This window comes from Dendrobates tinctorius, unplaced genomic scaffold (genome assembly GCF_039654945.1).
Source record: "Dendrobates tinctorius isolate UK_male_01 unplaced genomic scaffold, ASM3965494v1 ptg000254l, whole genome shotgun sequence".
Classification (NCBI taxonomy): Eukaryota; Metazoa; Chordata; class Amphibia; order Anura; family Dendrobatidae; genus Dendrobates; species Dendrobates tinctorius.
Genome location: NW_027361921.1, coordinates 2,993,706 through 3,014,213, shown reverse-complemented (window position 1 = coordinate 3,014,213; position 20,508 = coordinate 2,993,706). Strand labels below are relative to the sequence as shown.

At 44.6% G+C, this 20,508-nt stretch overlaps 1 protein-coding gene across 9 annotated transcripts in view; it reads left to right on the top strand.

The window, feature by feature from the left end:
- Window positions 1–20,508, top strand: part of LOC141067695 (tRNA N6-adenosine threonylcarbamoyltransferase, mitochondrial-like) — a 210,391-nt gene that overhangs the window by 61,011 nt on the left and 128,872 nt on the right. For all 9 annotated transcript variants that reach the window (XM_073558093.1, XM_073558092.1, XM_073558097.1 and 6 more), the window contains exon 4: window positions 13,096–13,300. In XM_073558093.1, the coding sequence (XP_073414194.1) occupies window positions 13,096–13,300 (205 nt within the window). The remainder of the gene's footprint in view (window positions 1–13,095; window positions 13,301–20,508) is intronic.

Below are 20,508 nucleotides of genomic sequence, written 5' to 3'. Positions count from 1 at the left end.
CTTGCATCCGGAGAGTGGTCTCTACATCACGAAGTTCTTCAACAGATTTGTCAACTTTGGGGAGCTCCGGATGTGGACCTGACGGTTTCCAGAGTGAATGCCAAGGTGCCCACATATGTCGCTCGGGCTAGGGACCCGCAGGCATTCGCGGTGGACGCGTTGGTTCTGCCATGGATCCAGTTTCGCCTCCCATATCTGTTTCCCCCACTGCCACTACTCCCGAGAGTCAGCTAAGGGATCAAGACAGAAGGGGGGGCCGGCGATTCTGCTGGCCCCAGACTGGCCCCGTCGAGCGTGGTACGTAGATCTAAAAGCAAAACACAAAACAAATATCCTGGAATAAAAAAGTAAAAAAATATATTGCAAAAATTGCATGAAGGTAGTAATAATAGTAATAATAAGGGTATTTAGTTAACATAATTTTGATCAAAATAATGTAGAAGCCATCCCGCCACGTCACGGCAACCCTTGTGGGACAGTCCTAACTCTTGTATTTAAAACCTTTCCACTTGTCAAGTGACGTAAATGTGAACAAGGACAGAGGGACTGAACCACCAGTAATAGAATAGGCTAGACAGGATGGATTTTCCAACTCAGAAACAGGGCGGTCACACCCTTATATGCACAGAATGCACATTGAAACAAATAAGAAACTGGGTCTGAGCAGAAAAAGTAAATTAAATTTAAAGTAAATTTTGCTTTTGGTTTTCTCTGTGTAAAGTTCATGTGTTCCTATGCAATTACATTTTGCATGCACATTAATTTACTTTTTCTGCTCAGACCCAGTTTCTTATTTGTTTCAATGTGCATATAAGGGTGTGACCGCCCTGTTTCTGAGTTGGAAAATCCATCCTGTCTGGCCTATACTATTACTGGTGGTTCAGTCCCTCTGTCCTTGTTCACATTTACGTCACTTGACAAGTGGAAAGGTTTTAAATACAAGAGTTAGGACTGTCCCACAAGGGTTGCCGTGACGTGGCGGGATGGCTTCTACATTATTTTGATCAAAATTATGTTAACTAAATACCCTTATTATTACTATTATTACTACCTTCATGCAATTTTTGCAATATATTTTTTTACTTTTTTATTCCAGGATATTTGTTTTGTGTTTTTGCTTTTGGTTTTCTCTGTGTAAAGGTCATGTGTTCCTATGCAATTACATTTTGCATGCACATTAATTTACTTTTTTTGCTCAGACCCAGTTTCTTATTTGTTTCAATGTGCATTCTGTGCATATAAGGGTGTGACCGCCCTGTTTCTGAGTTGGAAAATCCATCCTGTCTGGCCTATACTATTACTGGTGGTTCAGTCCCTCTGTCCTTGTTCACATTTACGTCACTTGACAAGTGGAAAGGTTTTAAATACAAGAGTTAGGACTGTCCCACAAGGGTTGCCGTGACGTGGCGGGATGGCTTCTACATTATTTTGATCAAAATTATGTTAACTAAATACCCTTATTATTACTATTATTACTACCTTCATGCAATTTTTGCAATATATTTTTTTACTTTTTTATTCCAGGATATTTGTTTTGTGTTTTGCTTTTGGTTTTCTCTGTGTAAAGGTCATGTGTTCCTATGCAATTACATTTTGCATGCACATTAATTTACTTTTTCTGCTCAGACCCAGTTTCTTACGTTGATCTAAGGCAGCTGCTCGCCGACGTTCCTGGGCGCCTGCTAGAGCGTCCAGATATACCGTCTCAAGGGCCAATTTGCCACCCGAACTCAGGGACCCTGTGTTTAACGGCAGGGCCGTTGAATCTTGGATTCTAACCCAGGCAGGGTTCGGGAGCAAGGTGGTCGCTACAACGATTAGCGCCCGGAGGCCTGCTTCAGCATGAATTTACCACCACACCTGGAAGGTGTTCTTTGCTTGATGTCGAGGCGCGGTGTTTCTCCGCTAAGATTCTCGATCTCCAACATCTTGGTTTTTCTCCAGTCGGGCTCAGAGAGCCCGGATAGCTCAGTCGGTAGAGCATTAGACTCGGGCTGTGCCCCAGGTTTCCGCAGGAGACGAATGTCGGCCTTATCCGTCCTGTTCCAGTGCAGGGTTGCTGCCAATTTGCAGGTGAAAACTTTTCATCCGGGGAGTGTCCCACTTGATACCTCCCTATATGGTGCCGATGGACGCCTGGGTTCTTAACATGGTCTTAAGCGTTCTGCAGAAAGCTCCATTAGAACTGTTCAGGATACCTTTCCTGGAAAGTTGTTCCCCTAGTGGCCATCACTTCTATCAGGCGGGTTTCAGAGCTGGCGGCTCTATCCTGCCGAGCTCCGTTCCTCACTTTCCATAGGTATAAGGTGGTCCTCAGACCAGCCCCTCTTTTTCTGCCGAAGGTCGTTTCATCTTTTTCACATCAATGAAGATGTTGTTTTGCCTTCATTTTGTCCAGCACCGGTGCACCGTGTGGAAGAAGGCTCTTCACACATTAGACCTGGTAAGAACCTCCGGAGGTACGTGTCACGGACGGCACCTGTTATGAATGAGTCACCGTAGGAGGCAAAAACAGAAATACTAGCTAAGTCCAGAAAACCAGAGAAGTTGGCAGCTATCAGATTGCAGACCCCTGAACCTAACAAAAACAACTAGCAGTAGCCGTGGGGGGGTTCCTACGGTGCCCTAGACCCCTCGATCACAGCCGGAGAACTACATAGCCTAAAGACTGAAAGGGAAATCTAAACTGCCCCAGAGCAGACCCCAAAGCAATAGGCAGCCCCCAACATATAATGACGGTGAAGCAAGAAAAAAAACACTCACACAGATAGAAAGATAGGCTGAGCAAATGATGGGGCCCAAGCTAACTAAATAGGACAGAATAGAAAAAGCTGCTGTCTGCAATCCACCAAAACCCTCTCAAAACAAGAGCCAACAGACTGATAGGGAAAAAAGCCTTGAAGACGCTAGGCTTCAAAAAGACTATATCAGTACTCAGGTATTTTCTGAAGACAGAGCAAAAAGGAATTCAGCTCACCCAGAAGGGGAAGGCAGAAATCCAGGAAAACAAAGCAAAACAAAACCAAAACACAAATGCAAAAAGCAGAGCAGAAAACTTAGCTTTTGAGGAGCAGGAATCAGACTGGTCTCCTAGAATCCCTCAGAGAAATCACCCGCAAGGCAGAAGGGCGTCGGCTGCCTTATATCCAGTCAGCAATTCCAGTCACCCAGTCATCATCATTCTGCTCAGGTGCTTTGTAATCAGCCTCACTACCTTCCTTCACCAGAAGAGGGAGTTCATCAGACCTCAATGGTGAAGGGGAAAATGAACTCACAACAGTACCTCCCCCTTGAGGAGGGGTCACCGAACCCTCATCCACGCCACCAGGGTGATCATTGTGAGCCCGATGAAAGGCACGCACCAATCTTTTGGCATGATTTTCAGAGGCAGAGACCCAGGAATTATCCTCCTGACCATAACCCTTCCACTTAACCAAATACTGGAGTCTCCGTCTAGCCAGACGGGAATCCAGTATCTTCTCTACCTCATATTCCATGTTACCTTTAACTAATATAGGGTCCGGAGGTGCCACCCCAGGAACAACTGGTTCAACAAACCTCTTCAACAAGGACTTATGAAACACATTATGAATTTTAAATGTGACAGGAAGAGCCAAAAGAAGAGAGACCGGATTATATTCTCCAAAATCTTGTAAGGTCCAATAAATCTAGGCTTAAACTTAGGAGAAGCCACCTTCATAGCGATATTTTTTGATAACCAAACCATATCACCAACCTTAAACTGGGGACCAATGGTCCTATGCCGGTTGGAAAACCGCTGGGCCTTTTCCTGGGAGAGAGATAACTACCATTTGGTCCCAGATCTGGTGCATTCTCTCCACCACAGTGTCAACACCTGGGCAGGCAGAAGGCTCCACCTGCCCTGAAGAAAATCGAGGATGAAACCCAAAGCTACAAAAAAAGTGACATCAAAGTGGCAGAACTAGCTCTATTATTTAAAGCAAATTCGGCCAAGGGCAAAAATGAAACCCAATCATCCTGATCAGCGGAAATAAAACATCTCAAATACGACTCCAAGGTCTGGTTTATTCTCTCCGTCTGCCCATTGGTCTGAGGGTGAAAAGCAGAGGAGAAGGACAACTGAATTCCCAGCTTGGAACAGAAAGTCCTCCAAAATCTAGACACAAACTGAACTCCTCTGTCAGATACAATGTTCTCAGGAATCCTGTGCAAGCGAACCACCTGTTGCAAAAACAGGGGCACCAATTCAGAGGAAGATGGCAACTTAGGGAGTGGTACAAGATGAACCATCTTAGAGAACCTATCACAAATCACCCATGGCCTCCTGGGGACCGGCAAAGGCATCAACAACCCACTAGAGCGAGAACAAGGTTTAGAGCGAGAACAAGGTTTAGACCGGGAGCAAGTCCCACAGGACTGCACAAAATTCCTGACATCACGAGACAAGGCGGGCCACCAAAAAGACCGACTCACCAGATCTCTAGTACCAAAAATACTTGGATGACCAGCCAATGCAGAGCAATGAACTTCAGACATCACTCTCTTCTTCCACTGACTGGTCAGGAACATACAACTTTCCACTGGGACAACGCTCAGGTTTGTCCTCCTGGAACTCTTCCAGAGCACGTCTCAAATCGGGCGAGATGGCAGAAAGAACTACCCCTTCGCCTAAGATGGTAGCAGGCTTGGTCACCACAGGAGAATCAGCAAAGAAGCTCCTAGAGAGGGCGTCTGCCTTGACATTCTTAGTGCCAGGAAGAAAAGAGACCACAAAATCAAAACGTGTAAAAAACAAGGCCCACCTAGCCTGTCTAGGGTTCAAGTGTTTGGCCGACTCCAGGTAAATCAAATTCTTGTGGTCAGTGAGGACCACGACTTGGTGTTTAGCTCCCTCCAACCAATGTCTCCACTCATCAAATGCCCATTTCATGGCTAACAGTTCCCGATTCCCCACATCATAGTTACGTTCAGATGGAGAGAACTTTCGGGAAAAGAAAGCACAGGGATTCATTTTAGATGTTACAGGATCCTTTTGGGACAAAACAGCTCCTGCACCAATCTCAGAAGCGTCCACCTCTACCTGGAACGGGAGTGAGACATCAGGTTGCCGCAAAACCGGGGCAGAAGTGAATCTTCGCTTCAGCTCCTGAAAGGAAGAAACAGCCTCCGGAGACCAATTCAACACATCAGCACCCTTCGTAGTCAGATCAGTCAATGGCTTGGCAATACTAGAAAATTTTGCTATAAATTTCCGATAAAAATTAGCAAAACCCAAAAACTTCTGGAGGGCCTTCAAAGAAGTGGGCTGAACCCAATCATAAATGGCCTGTACCTTGGCCGGGTCCATTTCAATAGTTGACGGAGACAAAATGAATCCCAAAAATGAAATCCTCTGTACCCCAAAAAGGCATTTCGATCCTTTGACATACAGGGAATTCTCCCTCAAGATCCGGAACACAGTCCGAACATGTTCCACATGAGAATCAAAATCCTTGGAGAAGATCAAAATATCATCCAGATAGATAACCAAAAATTTATCCACAAAGTCTCGGAAAATGTCGTTCATGAAGCACTGGAAGACAGAAGGGGCATTAGTGAGCCCAAAAGGCATCACCAGGTACTTAAAATGTCCCTCCGGAGTATTAAACGCCGTCTTCCATTCATCCCCATGCTTAATGCGGATAAGATTATACGCCCCCCTGAGGTCAAGCTTGGTAAACCAGCAAGCACCTTTAACTCTGGAGAATAGATCCGAAATCAGGGCTAACGGATACTGATATTTAATAGTAATTTTGTTGAGGGCACGATAATCAATACAAGGCCTTAATGAACCATCCTTTTTGGCCACGAAAAAAAAAAGGCACCTAAGGGTAAAGAGGATGGTCTAATATGACCCTTCTCCAACGCCTCCTTAATATAGGATCGCATAGCCTCGTGCTCGGGTACAGATAAATTGAAGAGCTGACCCTTGGGAAATTTACACCCCGGGCTCAGTTCAATTGCACAGTCATAACTCCTATGAGGAGGCAAAGACGCAGACTCATTCTCACTAAATACATCATAAAAGTCCGCCAAATAGTCAGGAACATCATGTGACTGAGGAGAGGTGGAAAAAACCGGAGCCTCACTAAGGGCACACCGACAACCCCAACTCACCACAGACACAGATTTCCAATCCAAAACTGGATTATGAATTTGCAACCAGGGAAAGCCCAGAACAATGGTATCATGCAAATTATGCAACACCAAAAATCTGCAATTTTCTTGATGGTCTGGGGCGACCCGCATTACCACCTGGGTCCAAAACTGAGGTTTATTTTTCGCCAAAGGAGTAGCATCAATCCCCCTCAAAGGGATAGGCGTCCGCAGAGGTGTCATCGGAAATCCACAACGTTTAGCAAAATCCAAGTCCATTAGGTTCAGGGCTGCTCCCGAATCCACAAAAGCCTTGTCGGAAAATGTGGACAGGGAGCAGATCAGAGTAATTGCCAGAAGAAACTTAGGTTGAACACCACCCACAGAAAACATGTGTGCAAAACGTTTCTCTCGTTTAGGACAGACAGAAATAATATGCGAGGCATCTCCACAAAATAAACACAGCTTATTACGCCTTCTGAACTCCTGACGTTGCTCCCTGGACAAAACTATCACATTGCATAGGTTCAGACACTTGTTCAACAGGTGGCAACACCTCTCGTGCAGTCCTGCTTTCACGTAAACGCCGATCAACATGAATGGCTAATGACACAGAATCGTCAAGACCAGAGGGAACAGGAAATCCCACCATAGTATCTTTTACGGCTTCTGACAAACCCTTCCGAAAGAGAGCTGCCAAGGCATTATCATTCCAGGTAGTAAGGACCGCCCACTTTCGGAATTTTTGACAGTACAATTCTGCAGAATCTCGACCCTGGCTCAATGCCAACAGGGTCTTTTCAAACTGATCAATAGCATTAGGTTCGTCATACAACAACCCCAAGGCTTGAAAAAATGCGTTCACATTAGACAGAATAGGTTCATCTGGTTTCAAAGAAAACGCCCAATCCTGGGGATCGCCACGCAGCAAAGAGATGACAATTTTAACCTGCTGCGCGGAGCTCCCTGACGAATTAGGCTTCAAGGCAAAAAAAAATTTACAATTATTTTTGAAATTCAAAAATTTAGACCGATCCCCAAAAAACACATCAGGAGTAGGGATCTTTGGTTCAGCAGCATGTGAATGAGCAAGGTAGGCGGAAATTCCCCGCACTTCCGCAGCGATCTGCTCCACACAATCAGACAATTGCTTTATCTCCATTGAGAGAAAAAAAAAATTCCCCCTACGGCCTCAGAGATATAGAGGAAAAAATATACACACCTTTTTTTTTTTTTTTTTTACAATTCTTTCCTGCTATTGAGTAGCCTAGGATCTGCGGTAGGGCGGGTGATTCTGTTATGAATGAGTCACCGTAGGAGGCAAAAACAGAAATACTAGCTAAGTCCAGAAAACCAGAGAAGTTGGCAGCTATCGGATTGCAGACACCTGAACCTAACAACAACAACTAGCAGTAGCCGTGGGGGGTTCCTACGGTGCCCTAGACCCCTCGATCACAGCCGGAGAACTACATAGCCTAAAGACTGAAAGGGAAATCTAAACTGCCCCAGAGCAGACCCCAAAGCAATAGGCAGACCCCAACATATAATGACGGTGAAGCAAGAAAAAAGCACTCACACAGAAAGATAGGCTGAGCAAATGATGGGGCCCAAGCTAACTAAATAGGACAGAATAGAAAAGCTGCTGTCTGCAATCTGCCAAAACCCTCTCAAAACAAGAGCCAACAGACTGATAGGGAAAAAAGCCCTGAAGACGCTAGGCTTCAAAAAGACTATATCAGTACTCAGGTATTTTCTGAAGACAGAGCAAAAAGGAATTCAGCTCACCCAGAAGGGGAAGGCAGAAATCCAGGAAAACAAGGCAAAACAAAACCAAAACACAAATGCAAAAAGCAGAGCAGAAAACTTAGCTTTTGAGGAGCAGGAATCAGACTGGTCTCCTAGAATCCCTCAGAGAAATCATCTGCAAGGCAGAAGGGCGTCGGCTGCCTTATATCCAGTCAGCAATTCCAGTCACCCAGTCATCATCATTCTGCTCAGGTGCTTTGTAATCAGCCTCACTACCTTCCTTCACCAGAAGAAGGGAGTTCATCAGACCTCAATGGTGAAGGAGTAAATGAACTCACAACAGGCACCCTTTCCTCAGACGGACACGCTGTTCGTGCTCCCTCAAGAACGCAGGAAGGGACTCGCTGCCTTAAATTCGATCATAGCCAGATGGATTCGTTTGACTATTCAGGAGTCCTACTGCATTAGAGGCACGCCGATTCCAGCAGGGATCAGAGCGCACTCTACTCGGGCAGTGGGCGCCTCTTGGGCGCTTCGATGGAACAGGTTTGCAAGGCAGCAACCTGGTCCAGCCTGCACACATTTGCCAAACATAATATCCATGCTCAGGCCTCGGCGGATGCCAGCCTGGGTAGAAGGATTCTCCCAGCAACGGTGGTGCACCTTTAAACAGGAGGTGAATGTAGCTTGGATCGGTGAGTCAATCTCCCACCTAGGGACTGCTTTAGGATGTCCCACAGTATCTGTCCCCCAATGAGACGAAGGAGAAACATGGATTTTTGTGAGTACTCACCGTAAAATCCTTTTCTCAGAGACGCTCATTGGGGGACACAGCACCCACCCTATTAGCCAGTTGGCTCTTGTTTAAATGAATGTGTTTACTTATTTGATATAAGGGTGGTGTTTTCCTTTGGACATGTTGTACCTGTATTAAGGCTGATTTGTCCTACTGCTTTGGCACCAAACTGATTTCCGCCCGCAATAGGGGCGAGGGTGTATACTGCGGAGGAGGAGCTAACCTCTTTTTTTTCACTTAGTATCAGCCTCCTAGCGGCAGAAGCATACACCCACAGTATCTGTGTCCCTCATTGAGCGTCTCGGAGAAAAGGATTTTACGGTGAGTACTCACAAAAATCCATGTTTCTCGTTCACCTTTGATGTCCTATGAACTCCCTCTGCTGGTGAAAGGAGGTGGTGAAACTGATTTGGATGGGAGAAACCTGTCACCTGAACAGGTGGATTGCGATTGGACATCCGGAATCTCTGAGTGGATGTAAGGCAGCCGACGCCCTGTAGGGTTGCTGGTGATTTCTCTGCTCTGAGCTCTGGCCTCCAGTTCAGTTCCTGTCTTCTAAAGCTAAGTTTTTCTCTGTTATTGTTCCATGAGATTTTGTCTGATTTGCTTAGTTTTGTGTTCTGCCAGCCCCGGCTGGGGCTCTGCTGAATTTCCTTTTTTGTCCCTGATCGGTGAAATCTCTTTTGCTCTGTCTTCAGAATATATTGGAGTGCTGATATAGGGATTTTGAAGTCTAGTGACTTCAGGGCCGTTTTTCCTATCAGACATGTTGGGACATTTTTGGTAGGGTTTTTGCGGATTGCAGCCAGCATCTTTTCTGTCCTTTTCTATCTAGTTAGTTGGGCCCCATCATTTGCTCTGCCTGTCTTTCTGTCTGTGTTTGTGTTTTCATCTGTTTTCACCGACAATACATGTTGGGGGCTGTCTATTGCTTTGGGGTCTGCTCTGGGGCAGTTTAGATTTCTCCTTTCCTTTCTTTAGGCTTATTTAGTTCTTCGGTTGTGAAGAGGCGTCTAGGACCACCGTAGGAACGCTCCACGGCTACTGTTAGTTGTTGTGAATAGGATCAGGGGTCTGCAATGCGCTAGCTACCAACCTCTCCGGTTTTCTGGACTTAGCTTGCATTTTTGTTTTTTCCTCCTCCGGTGACTTATTCATAACAACCAACAGTGTGTGCCAACCTTGTAAAGACTTACAGAAAACGTTTGACCTCTGTCATTTCCAACAAAGGATATATAACAAAATATTGAGATGAACTTTTGTTAATGACCAAATACTTATTTTCCACCATAATTTTAAAATATATCTTGCCAAATCAGACAAGGTGATTTTCTAGATTTGTTTTCTCAATTTTGATTCTCATAGTTGTGGGCTGCCTATGATGGCAATTAGAGGCCTCTCTCATCTTTTTAAGTGGGAGAACTTGCACAATTGGTGGCTGACTAAATAATGAGCTATTTCTGGCAGAGAATTGCACAGATTCAACAGATGTATATGCCTAAAAAGGCTGTAGCGGACTTCATTAGAGGGAGGGAGGCTATAATATCTTCCCTGGGCGTTTTGTTATTTAAGGGCTCCTCCATTTGCCCCATTCATAGAAACATGGACTTGGCAACTGAAGTGGCTGCTATATTGGTTTTTATCACAGCTGCAGATGTCTCTCAATCCTGTTTTAGGAGGTTTTCAGCCTTTCTGTCCATTGGGTCTTTTAGACTTGAAGAGTCCTCAAAGGGATTAGATGTCTACCTAGAGACCTTGGCAACCGGTACATCTATCTTGTGAACCTCCTCCCAGATCTTAATGTCCTCTGGATCAAATGGCAAACGATTCTTAAATTCCCGTGGAACCACCAAGCATTTCTCCGCATCCTCCCATTCCTCCAGGACCATGGTCCTGGATATGGTCATTCACTTCGAGCACCCGCTGTTTCTGAGCTCTGAGTCTACCAAACATCTCATCCCCCTCCACCTGCATCATATCTCTGATAGCCTGGACTAGGTCATCGGTATCCTCTAAGGCAAATAAGTATCTTTTGCCCCGTTCCGGGTTTTCCAACGCTACTTCACCCTCTTCTTCCTGGTCTGACCCAAGAAGCTGGGAGGATTCCTCTTCCGAGCTTAGCTCCATCTCCCACCGGGGCCTCTTAGTTCTCGGACCTGGACTGGGAGGTTGCGGGCCGGTAAGGCTAGATAAAGAGGCCTGGACTTCCCGGATTATAGACCTCATCTCAAACAATAGGGACGGTTGTTCTTCCCTTATAACTCTGGCGGTGCAGGTGTCAGAGTGTTCTGCCATATGCCTCTGGTAACTTTATATTGCATACAGGACACCGTCTGGATTTTGCCAAAGCTTTGCCTGACCGTTTGGGTGTAGGTAGGGCATAGCTCGGGTTCCCTTATTCTATATGATGTAGTAAATGGGGATAGTCACAGGCTGTACTACCACCTGCTGGACTGCGCAAAAGCACACTTACCCCGCAGTCCTGGTCACCTTTGCTCGATTCCTCCATAGCGCTTCGTGCATGCCCAGTGCCCCGCGACATCCAGGTAGCGGTCTTATTATCTGTCTTGTTTTACTTCCACGTTCTACCCTGGAATGTACGCAGACCTCGTGACGGTCATTTGCACTGCGCGGCTTCTGGAAGTAGCAGCGCCCCGTCGGAACAGAGAGCCCCCCCCATCGGGAGGAAGCGGCTCTACCCAGCTACCCAGGAGCTCGTCCGCTCAACTAGCCTCTGTGGCTGAGGGAGAGTGTCAGCCCTGGGCATTCTTGACAGAGGGAAGGATTAGCTGCTCCACATGATCCCCTGCACCCTCCGGTAAGCTCCAGCCCGTCTCTCTCATGCGTCCTCCATGCAGGGACAGGAAAAACACTGAGGGAGGTGGGTGGGGAGGGGCCTTTTAACCTCTCGTGTGTTAACTGTCCTGGTAAGGAGGAGGAGGACGACCTCCATTGTGCTGTCAGGAGGGACGTCCTGGAAAATGTAGTTTTGAAGATTTAATTGTATTTGAAAAGTTTGTTATTCCAAGATCTTTTGCACAGAATGTATTTACTGTCATGGTTAAACCACTTTAACCCCTTAACGTCCAATGATGGACACAATCCGTCATTGGATGTCTCCCCCGCTTTGATGAGGGCTCCGGCGGTGAGCCCGCATCAAAGCCAGGACATGTCAGCTGTTTTGAATAGTTGACATGTGCCCGCAATAGGTGCAGGTGGAATCGCGATCCACCCGTGCCTATTAACTAGTTAAACGCTGACAGCGGCATTTAACCAGTGCTTCCGGTCACGCAGCCGGAACTGTGCGCATCGCTGACCCCCGTCACGTGATCGTATCAATAAAAAAAGGATTAACCCGATCACTAAACGGCATAGCGATAAAAAAAAATCATAACGCCAGAATTAGGTTTTTTTGGTCGCTGTGACATTGCATTAAAATGCAGTAACGGGCGATCAAAAGAACATACCTGGTATCATTAGAAACGTCAGCTCGGTGTACAAAAAATAAGCCCTCACCCAACCCGAGATCATGAAAAATGGAGACGCTACGGGTCTCGGAAGATGGCACAATTTTTTTTTTTTTTTTTTTTTAACAAACTTTGGAATTTTTTTTCTGCACTTCGATAAAAAAGAACCTAGATATGTTTGGTGACTGAGCTTGTAATGACCTGGAGAATCATAATGGCAGGTCACTTTTAGCATTTAATGAACCTAGCAAAAAAGCCAAGCAAAAAACAAGTGTAGGATTGCACTTTTTTTGCAATTTCACCGCACTTGGAATTTTTTTCCCGTTTTGTAGTACACGACATGGAGTCGTTCAAAAGTACTGCTCGTCCCGCAAAAAAACAAGCCCTCACATGGCCATATTGACAGAAAAATAAAAAAGTTATGGCTCTGGGAAGAAGGGGAGTGAAAAATGAAAATGCAAAACCAAAAATTCTCCTGGTCATTAAGGGGTTAAGGAACCATTTCAGCATTTATTGTTTTATTTTATTGCCTTACTGATACCAATCAGTGCTATGTGTGTAGTGTGTACTGGTCTCTGTCTTCTGCCATTTCCAACTTGGTCCTGTGTTGCATCATTTGACCACAGCTCAGGGTTTTTGGCCATTACTTCCTTTCCCATACAAAAGACGCAGTGTGAACTGACAGGTCTCAATTGTCACTTGATGCAGGAGGCGATCAGAGCGAAACTACAAATGGTAGAAGACCGCGACAGTTAAGTACGGTAACTTAATGCACACATTTTAGACACATCACTGTTAGGTAGCAGAAAAGGCATTAAAAGACAAAACTTTGGAGCGGTCCTTTAAATTATGTTACTGCTGTATTTTCTTTCAATAATATAGTATTGTACAATCTCATATGTGACCTGAACTGTAATTGTGTGGAAATAATACAAAAATGTTTGACATCTATGTATCATTTCTCTTCAGGTGGCCAGAAGACTCTCATTGTCCCAACTTCCTGAATGTTCCACATTGAGTGGCGGACAGTCCATAGAGTACTTGGCTCAGTTTGGCGAAAAGAGGTTTATCAACCACAATCCTCCAATGGCACATTACCAAGACTGCAACTTTTCTTTTACTGGATTGCGCAACCATTATAATCGCCTTATTAAAAAACTAGAGGATCAGGAAGGTATATTTGGATTTTGAGTTTTTTTTTTTTTTTTTTTTTACTTTTTTTCATCCACATCAAATATGCCTAAGTAGTTTCAATATTCTAGTTAAAGGGAATCTGTTACCCTCGGGGCGTATATGACTTAATATGGGCATACAAGTAATAGAAATGTTACACTAGTCCTACCTGTATGCCTCATATTAACGGTCTTGTAGCTGAGAAATGTTATATTGTTTTTTTATGTTAATGATTTCTTCCAGGCTCCGGTGCGTGCGGTGCCTGGAAGAAATCCCTGCCTTCTGTCTTCATTGTAATACTACTTCCCTCCCACCAGCATCAGTTATGACCCCGGAATCTAACGCGCCTGCGCCCTGCACTCCCTCAGAAATGCATAACTGATCCTCCCTTCTGTGGGTGCTGCATTCAGGGATCTTCTACACAGGCGCCGGCAACTTCCGCTCCAGTGACCTCTTGTGTGCGCACCACTTCGATGCTCTCCCCACTTCCTCCCTGCATAGTCATTGCTATGTACACATGATTCCTAGCGATGACTATGTAGCGAGGAATTGGGGAGAGCATATTATCGGGGCGCACACCGGAGGTCACTGCCTGGGCAGAAGATCTCTGAATGCAGCGCGCACAGAAGGGAGGATGAGGTATGTATTTCTGAGGGAGTGCAGGGCGCTGGCACAGGATTCCGGGGCCATAACTGACGCTGATGGGAGGGAGGTAGTATAACAATGAAGACATGAGGCAGGATTTTCTTCCAGGCACTGCACGCCCCGAAGCCTGTAAGAAATCATTAACATATAGACAGAAAATAACACTTCTCAGTATCAATACCGTTAATATGGAGGAATACAGTGTAACATTTCTAATACCTGTATGCCCATATTGATAGGTCATTTACAGAGGTGACAGATTCCCTTTAAAGCAATCAATGCAAATTACTTTTTTAAATGACTGTCATGCCATCTCTTATGGTAAGTTATTCAGTTAGGCAGACTAACAACTAGCAAATCTATCTGTGAAATTCTAATTTCATATGATTAATGTCCGTGATTGTGCTACAAAGAAATTAGCATTGGGGGGCTATTTTCCTTTTTTATACATCACACTTCTTAGGGCTTGTTCAAATAAGCATTTATTTTGTTCATCTACGCCATGCTTTACGCATACCGAGGAACCATGTGGAAAAAAAATCATAGTATGATCTATTCTGGTCTGTATAATGCATGTGATGTAAAAAGCATCTCCCTCACCAATTTTCAGTGTCCATCACTGCCATAATTTGTGGACAAAATTGGCCCACTTTTTATATAACCTTTAGGCTTGTTGTTTAGTTACAGGCTATAAATTAAGTCCCTTAATGATTAACTGCTTAAAGGACTGCCCATAGATCATAAGGGTAGGAGGACGCGTTGAGTATTTGGATGCAGAATTTTCTGCATCATCTCTGAATCTCTTGGCAGGAAAAGCACAGTGTCAATAACACGTGGTTTTGCAGCATTTTCGATGCATTTTTGCATGTGTTTTCAGCAGGGCTTCAGAGTCGTAGAGTCAGTGTCCATATTGATGGAGTTGGTTCAATGCAGTATGTGCGTTAAATTTTTCATAAGAATTTGGGAAAGTTCTGAATGTCCTATAAATGTCTTTTCTGTTCCTGATCTAAGGATCTCGGCTTTTAGTTGAGATGAATCAGTGCTGCACTTTATTTACATGCTCAGTAGTGACCAGTGCTGTTGGGTCTGAGTCGTGGAGATGGGAGTCAGGGAAATTGAGGAGTCTTAGTCAAAGGTTTGGCTTACAAACGCCACAGCCCAGGTTTTTGGACAGCACAGTACTCTAGCCTCCTGTCTCACACTGAATCTGATCAGTGCAGGGCAGGAGAGAAAGCTACCGGACCTGCAAGGATGCTGAAAAATCTTTTAGGTCAGTGTTTCTCAACTCCTGTCCTCAAGGCCCACAAACATGTCATGTTTTCAGGATTTCCATTCACATTGCACATGGGCAATACTAAAGAAATCCTGAAAACATGATTTGTTGGTGGATCTTGAGGACAGGAGTTGAGAAACACTGTTTTAGGGGATGTAATTACATGCCTGTAGGAGAGCTGTGTGTGGCAGAGGTGTGTGTGTGTGTATATATGAGAGCTGTGCGTGTAAGAAAGCTGTATGCATATGTAGAAGAGTTGAGTGTACAAGAAAGATTGCTGTGCGTGTACATGTAGCAAAACTTGAGTGTGTGTATAAACTGTGAATTCAGAATTGTGCATATGTGTGCACTGCAGAGAGTGTATATAATTTCCTTTCTGTAAAGCTATGTATGTAAAATGCACATGCTGTGAAAAAACACTAACCCTAGGTTTAATAACTCCTTGTTTTACCCTAGTGCATTAACATTAGTGATATTGACCCCTTCAGATCTTTTAACTGCCAGGAAAGTTTTCATTACTAGGAAGTACCATATTTTTCGGATTACAAGACGCACTTTTGTTCCCCCAAATTCTGGGGGAAAGTGGGGGGTGCGTCTTATAATCCGAATCTGTGTGCTGCTGGGCTACAGAGTAGGGGGGGGGGGCGCTCTGGCGTGGTGTCAGGGGGCTGGGATGGGCTGGCTGCGGGCTGCAGAGACAGCGGGTGGTCACGTGCTCCCGCTCATTAGGCTCATGTAATATTCACTGCACCCGCTGTCCATCACCTCGGTGCTGAAGCCATGCCACGTTGGTAGACAGAGGATCGGTGCATATTACATGTGCATTCACTCCCCCCCCCCCCCCCCCCCCCCCGCCCCAATGTGCACTGAGTCACACGACCGCAGGTCCTATTGGTCACGTGATGGAAGGTCCTGAAGCTACAATGAACTGCCTGAATGAGCAGCTGCTACCGCGCGCCCTCGCAGGAGGAGGATGTCAGCACAGACACAGGAAAGCCACGGAGATGCTGGAAGCAGGAGCCATCATCGGAAGGTGAGTTAAGTGTTTATTTTATCATGTGCTTGCCAGCAGGGGGGAATATAGGGACGGGGGGGCCGTGTGAATGCCAGCAGGGGGAAATATAGGGACGGGGGGCCGTGTGCATGCCAGCACGGGGGCATATCGAGAGGTGGGGGCCATGTGTGTGCCAGCAGGGGGCATAGAGAGAGGGGGGCCCATGTGAGGGCCAGCAGGGGGGGGCATATAGTGACCGGGGGGGCCATATCCAGGCTGGGATGGGGGGCTATGTGCCAGCACAAGGGGGCAATGTGCCAGGATGGGGGTTATATAGATACCAGGATGAGTGACATATATATGATTTGAAAGACAGACACTGGCATTATAAGACACACCTCCATTTAACATAAAAAAAAATTTCTCTTTTTCTTCACCAAATTTGGGGGTGCATTTTATAAACAGGTGCGTCTTATAAAGCGAAAAATATGGCATGTGTTTCCTTTTTTCTGATGTCTAAACCTGGTGTGATTGTTATAATTAGGTGTGTCCTATCGTCTGAAAATACTGTAGATTTTAATTATGGTTTTATTAATTTTGTCCAGTAAGTACACTCTTGGCAAAATCCCTTTTTTCTGTGAGGTATGTGAGAGTTACTTTTTGCTTGACCACCTTTAGTCTTGATTTGGCACAATTTTGTGGTACATACTACTTTTGATCAGGTATGATAGACATATTTTAACCTTATTTTTCCAGTCGAGACAATTCCAACCAAACCAGATGCGGCCACTGCCTATCAGGGCTTCTCTACAGCATTCTATAATGCTGTAGATGAGCCCCCGATATGACCTGCAAGATAAGAAAAATAAGTTTTATTATACTCACCCGGAGGGGGGGGGCGGTCCGGTCCGATGGGTGTCGCAGGTCCGGGTCCGGTGCCTCGCATCTTCTTGCGCTGTCGCCCTCCTGTTGCTTCATCGCTCCCTGGCATCTCGCTCCTGCACAGGCGTACTTATCTACCCTGTTGAGGGCAGAGCAAAGTACTGCAGTGCGCAGGCGCCAGGAAAGGTTAGAGAATCCCAGCGCCTAAGCAGTGACAATCGCTGTGATTGGCCTGTCAATTGTGACCGGCCGTTCACATCATTTTAGCAATAAGGTTTTTTAAAAATAGAACTTGTCAAGTGATGATTGGTGCAGTCTCAGATCGCACTAATCATAGCAAGCTAAAGGGATGGAGTAATCCCTTGTCAAGAGCTTGATTAGTGCTGTCTTAGAGATCACCAATAATAGCAAGCTAAAGGAATGGAGTTATTTTTACGTCACATCTGTTTATTGATCCTCTTAGCCCCAATTGGTCATTCAATAGGTACTGACCAATTTGCATCAAAAGGGTTCATTTAAAATAATGATAGCTGCTCTGCATGCCATATTTCCCTCATATCTGTTGTGCAGAGCAGTTGTATAGCCCCTGTGTACTTAACATAGTAACATAGTTAGGCCGAAAAAAGACATTAGTCCATCCAGTTCAGCCTATAAAATTCTGTCAGAATAAATCCCCAGATCTACGTCCTTCTAAAGAACCTAACAATTACTGTAAGAGATAATATTGTTACGCTCCAGGAAGACATCCAGGCCTCTCTTGAATCCTTCGACTGAGTTCGTCATCACCACCTCCTCAGGCAGGGAATTCCAGATTCTCACTGCCCTAACAGTAAAGAATCCTCTTCTATGTTGGTGGAAAAACCTTTTCTCCTCCAGATGCAGAGAATGCCCCCTTGTGACCATCACCTTCCTTGGTATAAACAGATCCTCGGAGAGATATTTGTATTGTCCCCTTATGTACTTCTACATGGTTATTAGATCGCCCCTCAGTCGTCTTTTTTTCTAGACTAAATAATCCTAATTTTGCTAATCTCTCTGGGTATTGTAGTTCCCCCATCCCCTTTATTAATTTTGTTGCCCTCCTTTGTACCCGCTCTTGTTCCATGATATCCTTCCTGAGCACCGGTGCCCAAAACTGTACACAGTACTCCATGTGCGGTCTAACCAGAGATTTGTACAGAGGCAGTATAATGCTCTCATTATGTGTATCCAGACCTCTTTTAATCCACCCCATGATCCTGTTTGCCTTGGCAGCCGCTGCCTGGCACTGGCTGCTCCAGGTAAGTTTATCATTAACTAGGATCCCCAAGTCCTTCTCCATGTCAGATTTACCAAGTGGTTTACCGTTCAGTGTGTAATGGTGATATTGATACTTCTTCCCATGTGTATAACCTTACATTTATCATTGTTAAACTGCATCTGCCACCTTTTGGCCCAAGTTCCCAACTTATCCAGATCCCTCTGTAGCAGAATACTATCTTCTCTTGTATTGACTGCTTTACATAGTTTTGTATCATCTGCAAATATCGATATTTTACTGTGCAAACCTTCTACCAGATCGTTAATAAATATGTTGAAGAGAATAAGTCCCAACATCGGCCCCTGCGGTACCCCACTGGTCACAGCGACCCAGTTAGAGAATACACCATTTATAACCACCCTCTGCTTTATATCACTAAGCCAGTTACTTACCCATTTACACACATTTTCCCCCAGACCCAGCATTTTAATTTTGTGTACCAACCTCTTGTGTGGCACAGTATCAAACGCTTTGGAAAAATCAAGATATACCACATCCAATGACTCACCTTGGTCCAGTCTATAGCTTACCTCTTCATAAAAGCTGATTAGATTGGTTTGACAGGAGCGATTCCTCATAAACCCATGCTGATATGGTGTTAAACAGTTATTCTCATTGAGACAATCCAGAATAATGTCCCTCAGAAACCCTTCAAATATTTTACCAACAATAGAGGTTAGACTTACTGGCCTATAATTTCCAGGTTCACTTTTAGAGCCCTTATTGACTATTGGTACCACATTTGCTGTGTGCCAGTCCCGTGGAACAGACCCCGTCACTATAGAGTCTCTAAATGTAAGAAATAATGGTTTGTCTATTACATTACTTAATTCTCTTAGTACTCGTGGGTGTATGCCATCCGGACCTGGAGATTTATCTATTTTAATCTTATTTAGCCGGTTTTGCACCTCTTCTTGGGTTAGATTGGTGACCCTTAATATAGGATTTTCTTTGTCTCTTGGCATTTCACCTAGCATTTCATTTTCCACCGTGAATACCGTGGAGAAGAAGGTGTTTAATATATTAGCTTTTTCCTCATCATCTACAACCATACTTTCCTCACAATTTTTTAATGGGCCTACACTTTCACTTTTGATTCTTTTACTATTGATATAGTTGAAGAACAGCTTGGGATTAGTTTTACTCTCCTTAGCAAATTTGCTTCTCTGTTTCCTATTTGGCAGCTTTAATTATTTTTTTAGATAAAGAATTTTTCTCATAGTTTTTAGAGCTTCAACAGTGCAATCCTACTTTAGTAGTTTAAATGCTTTCTTTTTTTTACTGTTAATTGCCCCTCTAATTTCTTTGTTTAGCCACATTGGGTTTTTCCTATTTATTGTCCTTTTATTTCCACAAGGTATAAACCGCTTACAGTGCCTATTAATGATGTTCTTAAACATTTCCCATTTATTTTCTGTATTCTTATTTCTGAGGACATTGTCCCAGTCAACCAGATTAAGGGCATCTCTAAGCTGGTCAAACTTTGCCTTCCTAAAGTTCAGTGTTTTTGTGACTCCCTGACATGTCCCCCTAGCGAAAGACAAGTGAAACTGTACAATATTGTGGTCGCTATTTCCTAGATGCCCAACAACCTGCAGATTTGTTATTCTGTCAGGTCTGTTAGATAGTATTAGGTCTAAAAGTGCTGCTCCTCTGGTTGGATTCTGCACCAATTGTGAAAGATAATTATTCTTGACTATTAGCAGAAACCTGTTGCCTTTATGGGTTTCGCAGGTCTCTGTTTCCCAGTTAATATCCGGGTAGTTAAAGTCCCCCATAACTAGGACCTCATTATGGGTTGCAGCTTCATCTATCTGCCTTAGTAGTAAACTTTCCATGATTTCTGTTATATTTGGGGGTTTGTAACAGACCCCAAAGAGAATTTTGTTACTATTTTTCCCTCCATGTATTTCGACCCATATGGACTCGACATCCTCATTCCCTTCACTAATATCTTCCCTTAAAGTGGACTTTAGACAAGACTTTACATAAAGACAAACCCCTCCTCCACTCCGATTTTTACGATCCTTTCTAAACAGACTGTAACCCTGTAAGTTAACTGCCCAGTCATAGCTTTCATCTAACCATGTCTCGGTTATTCCCACTATGTCATAG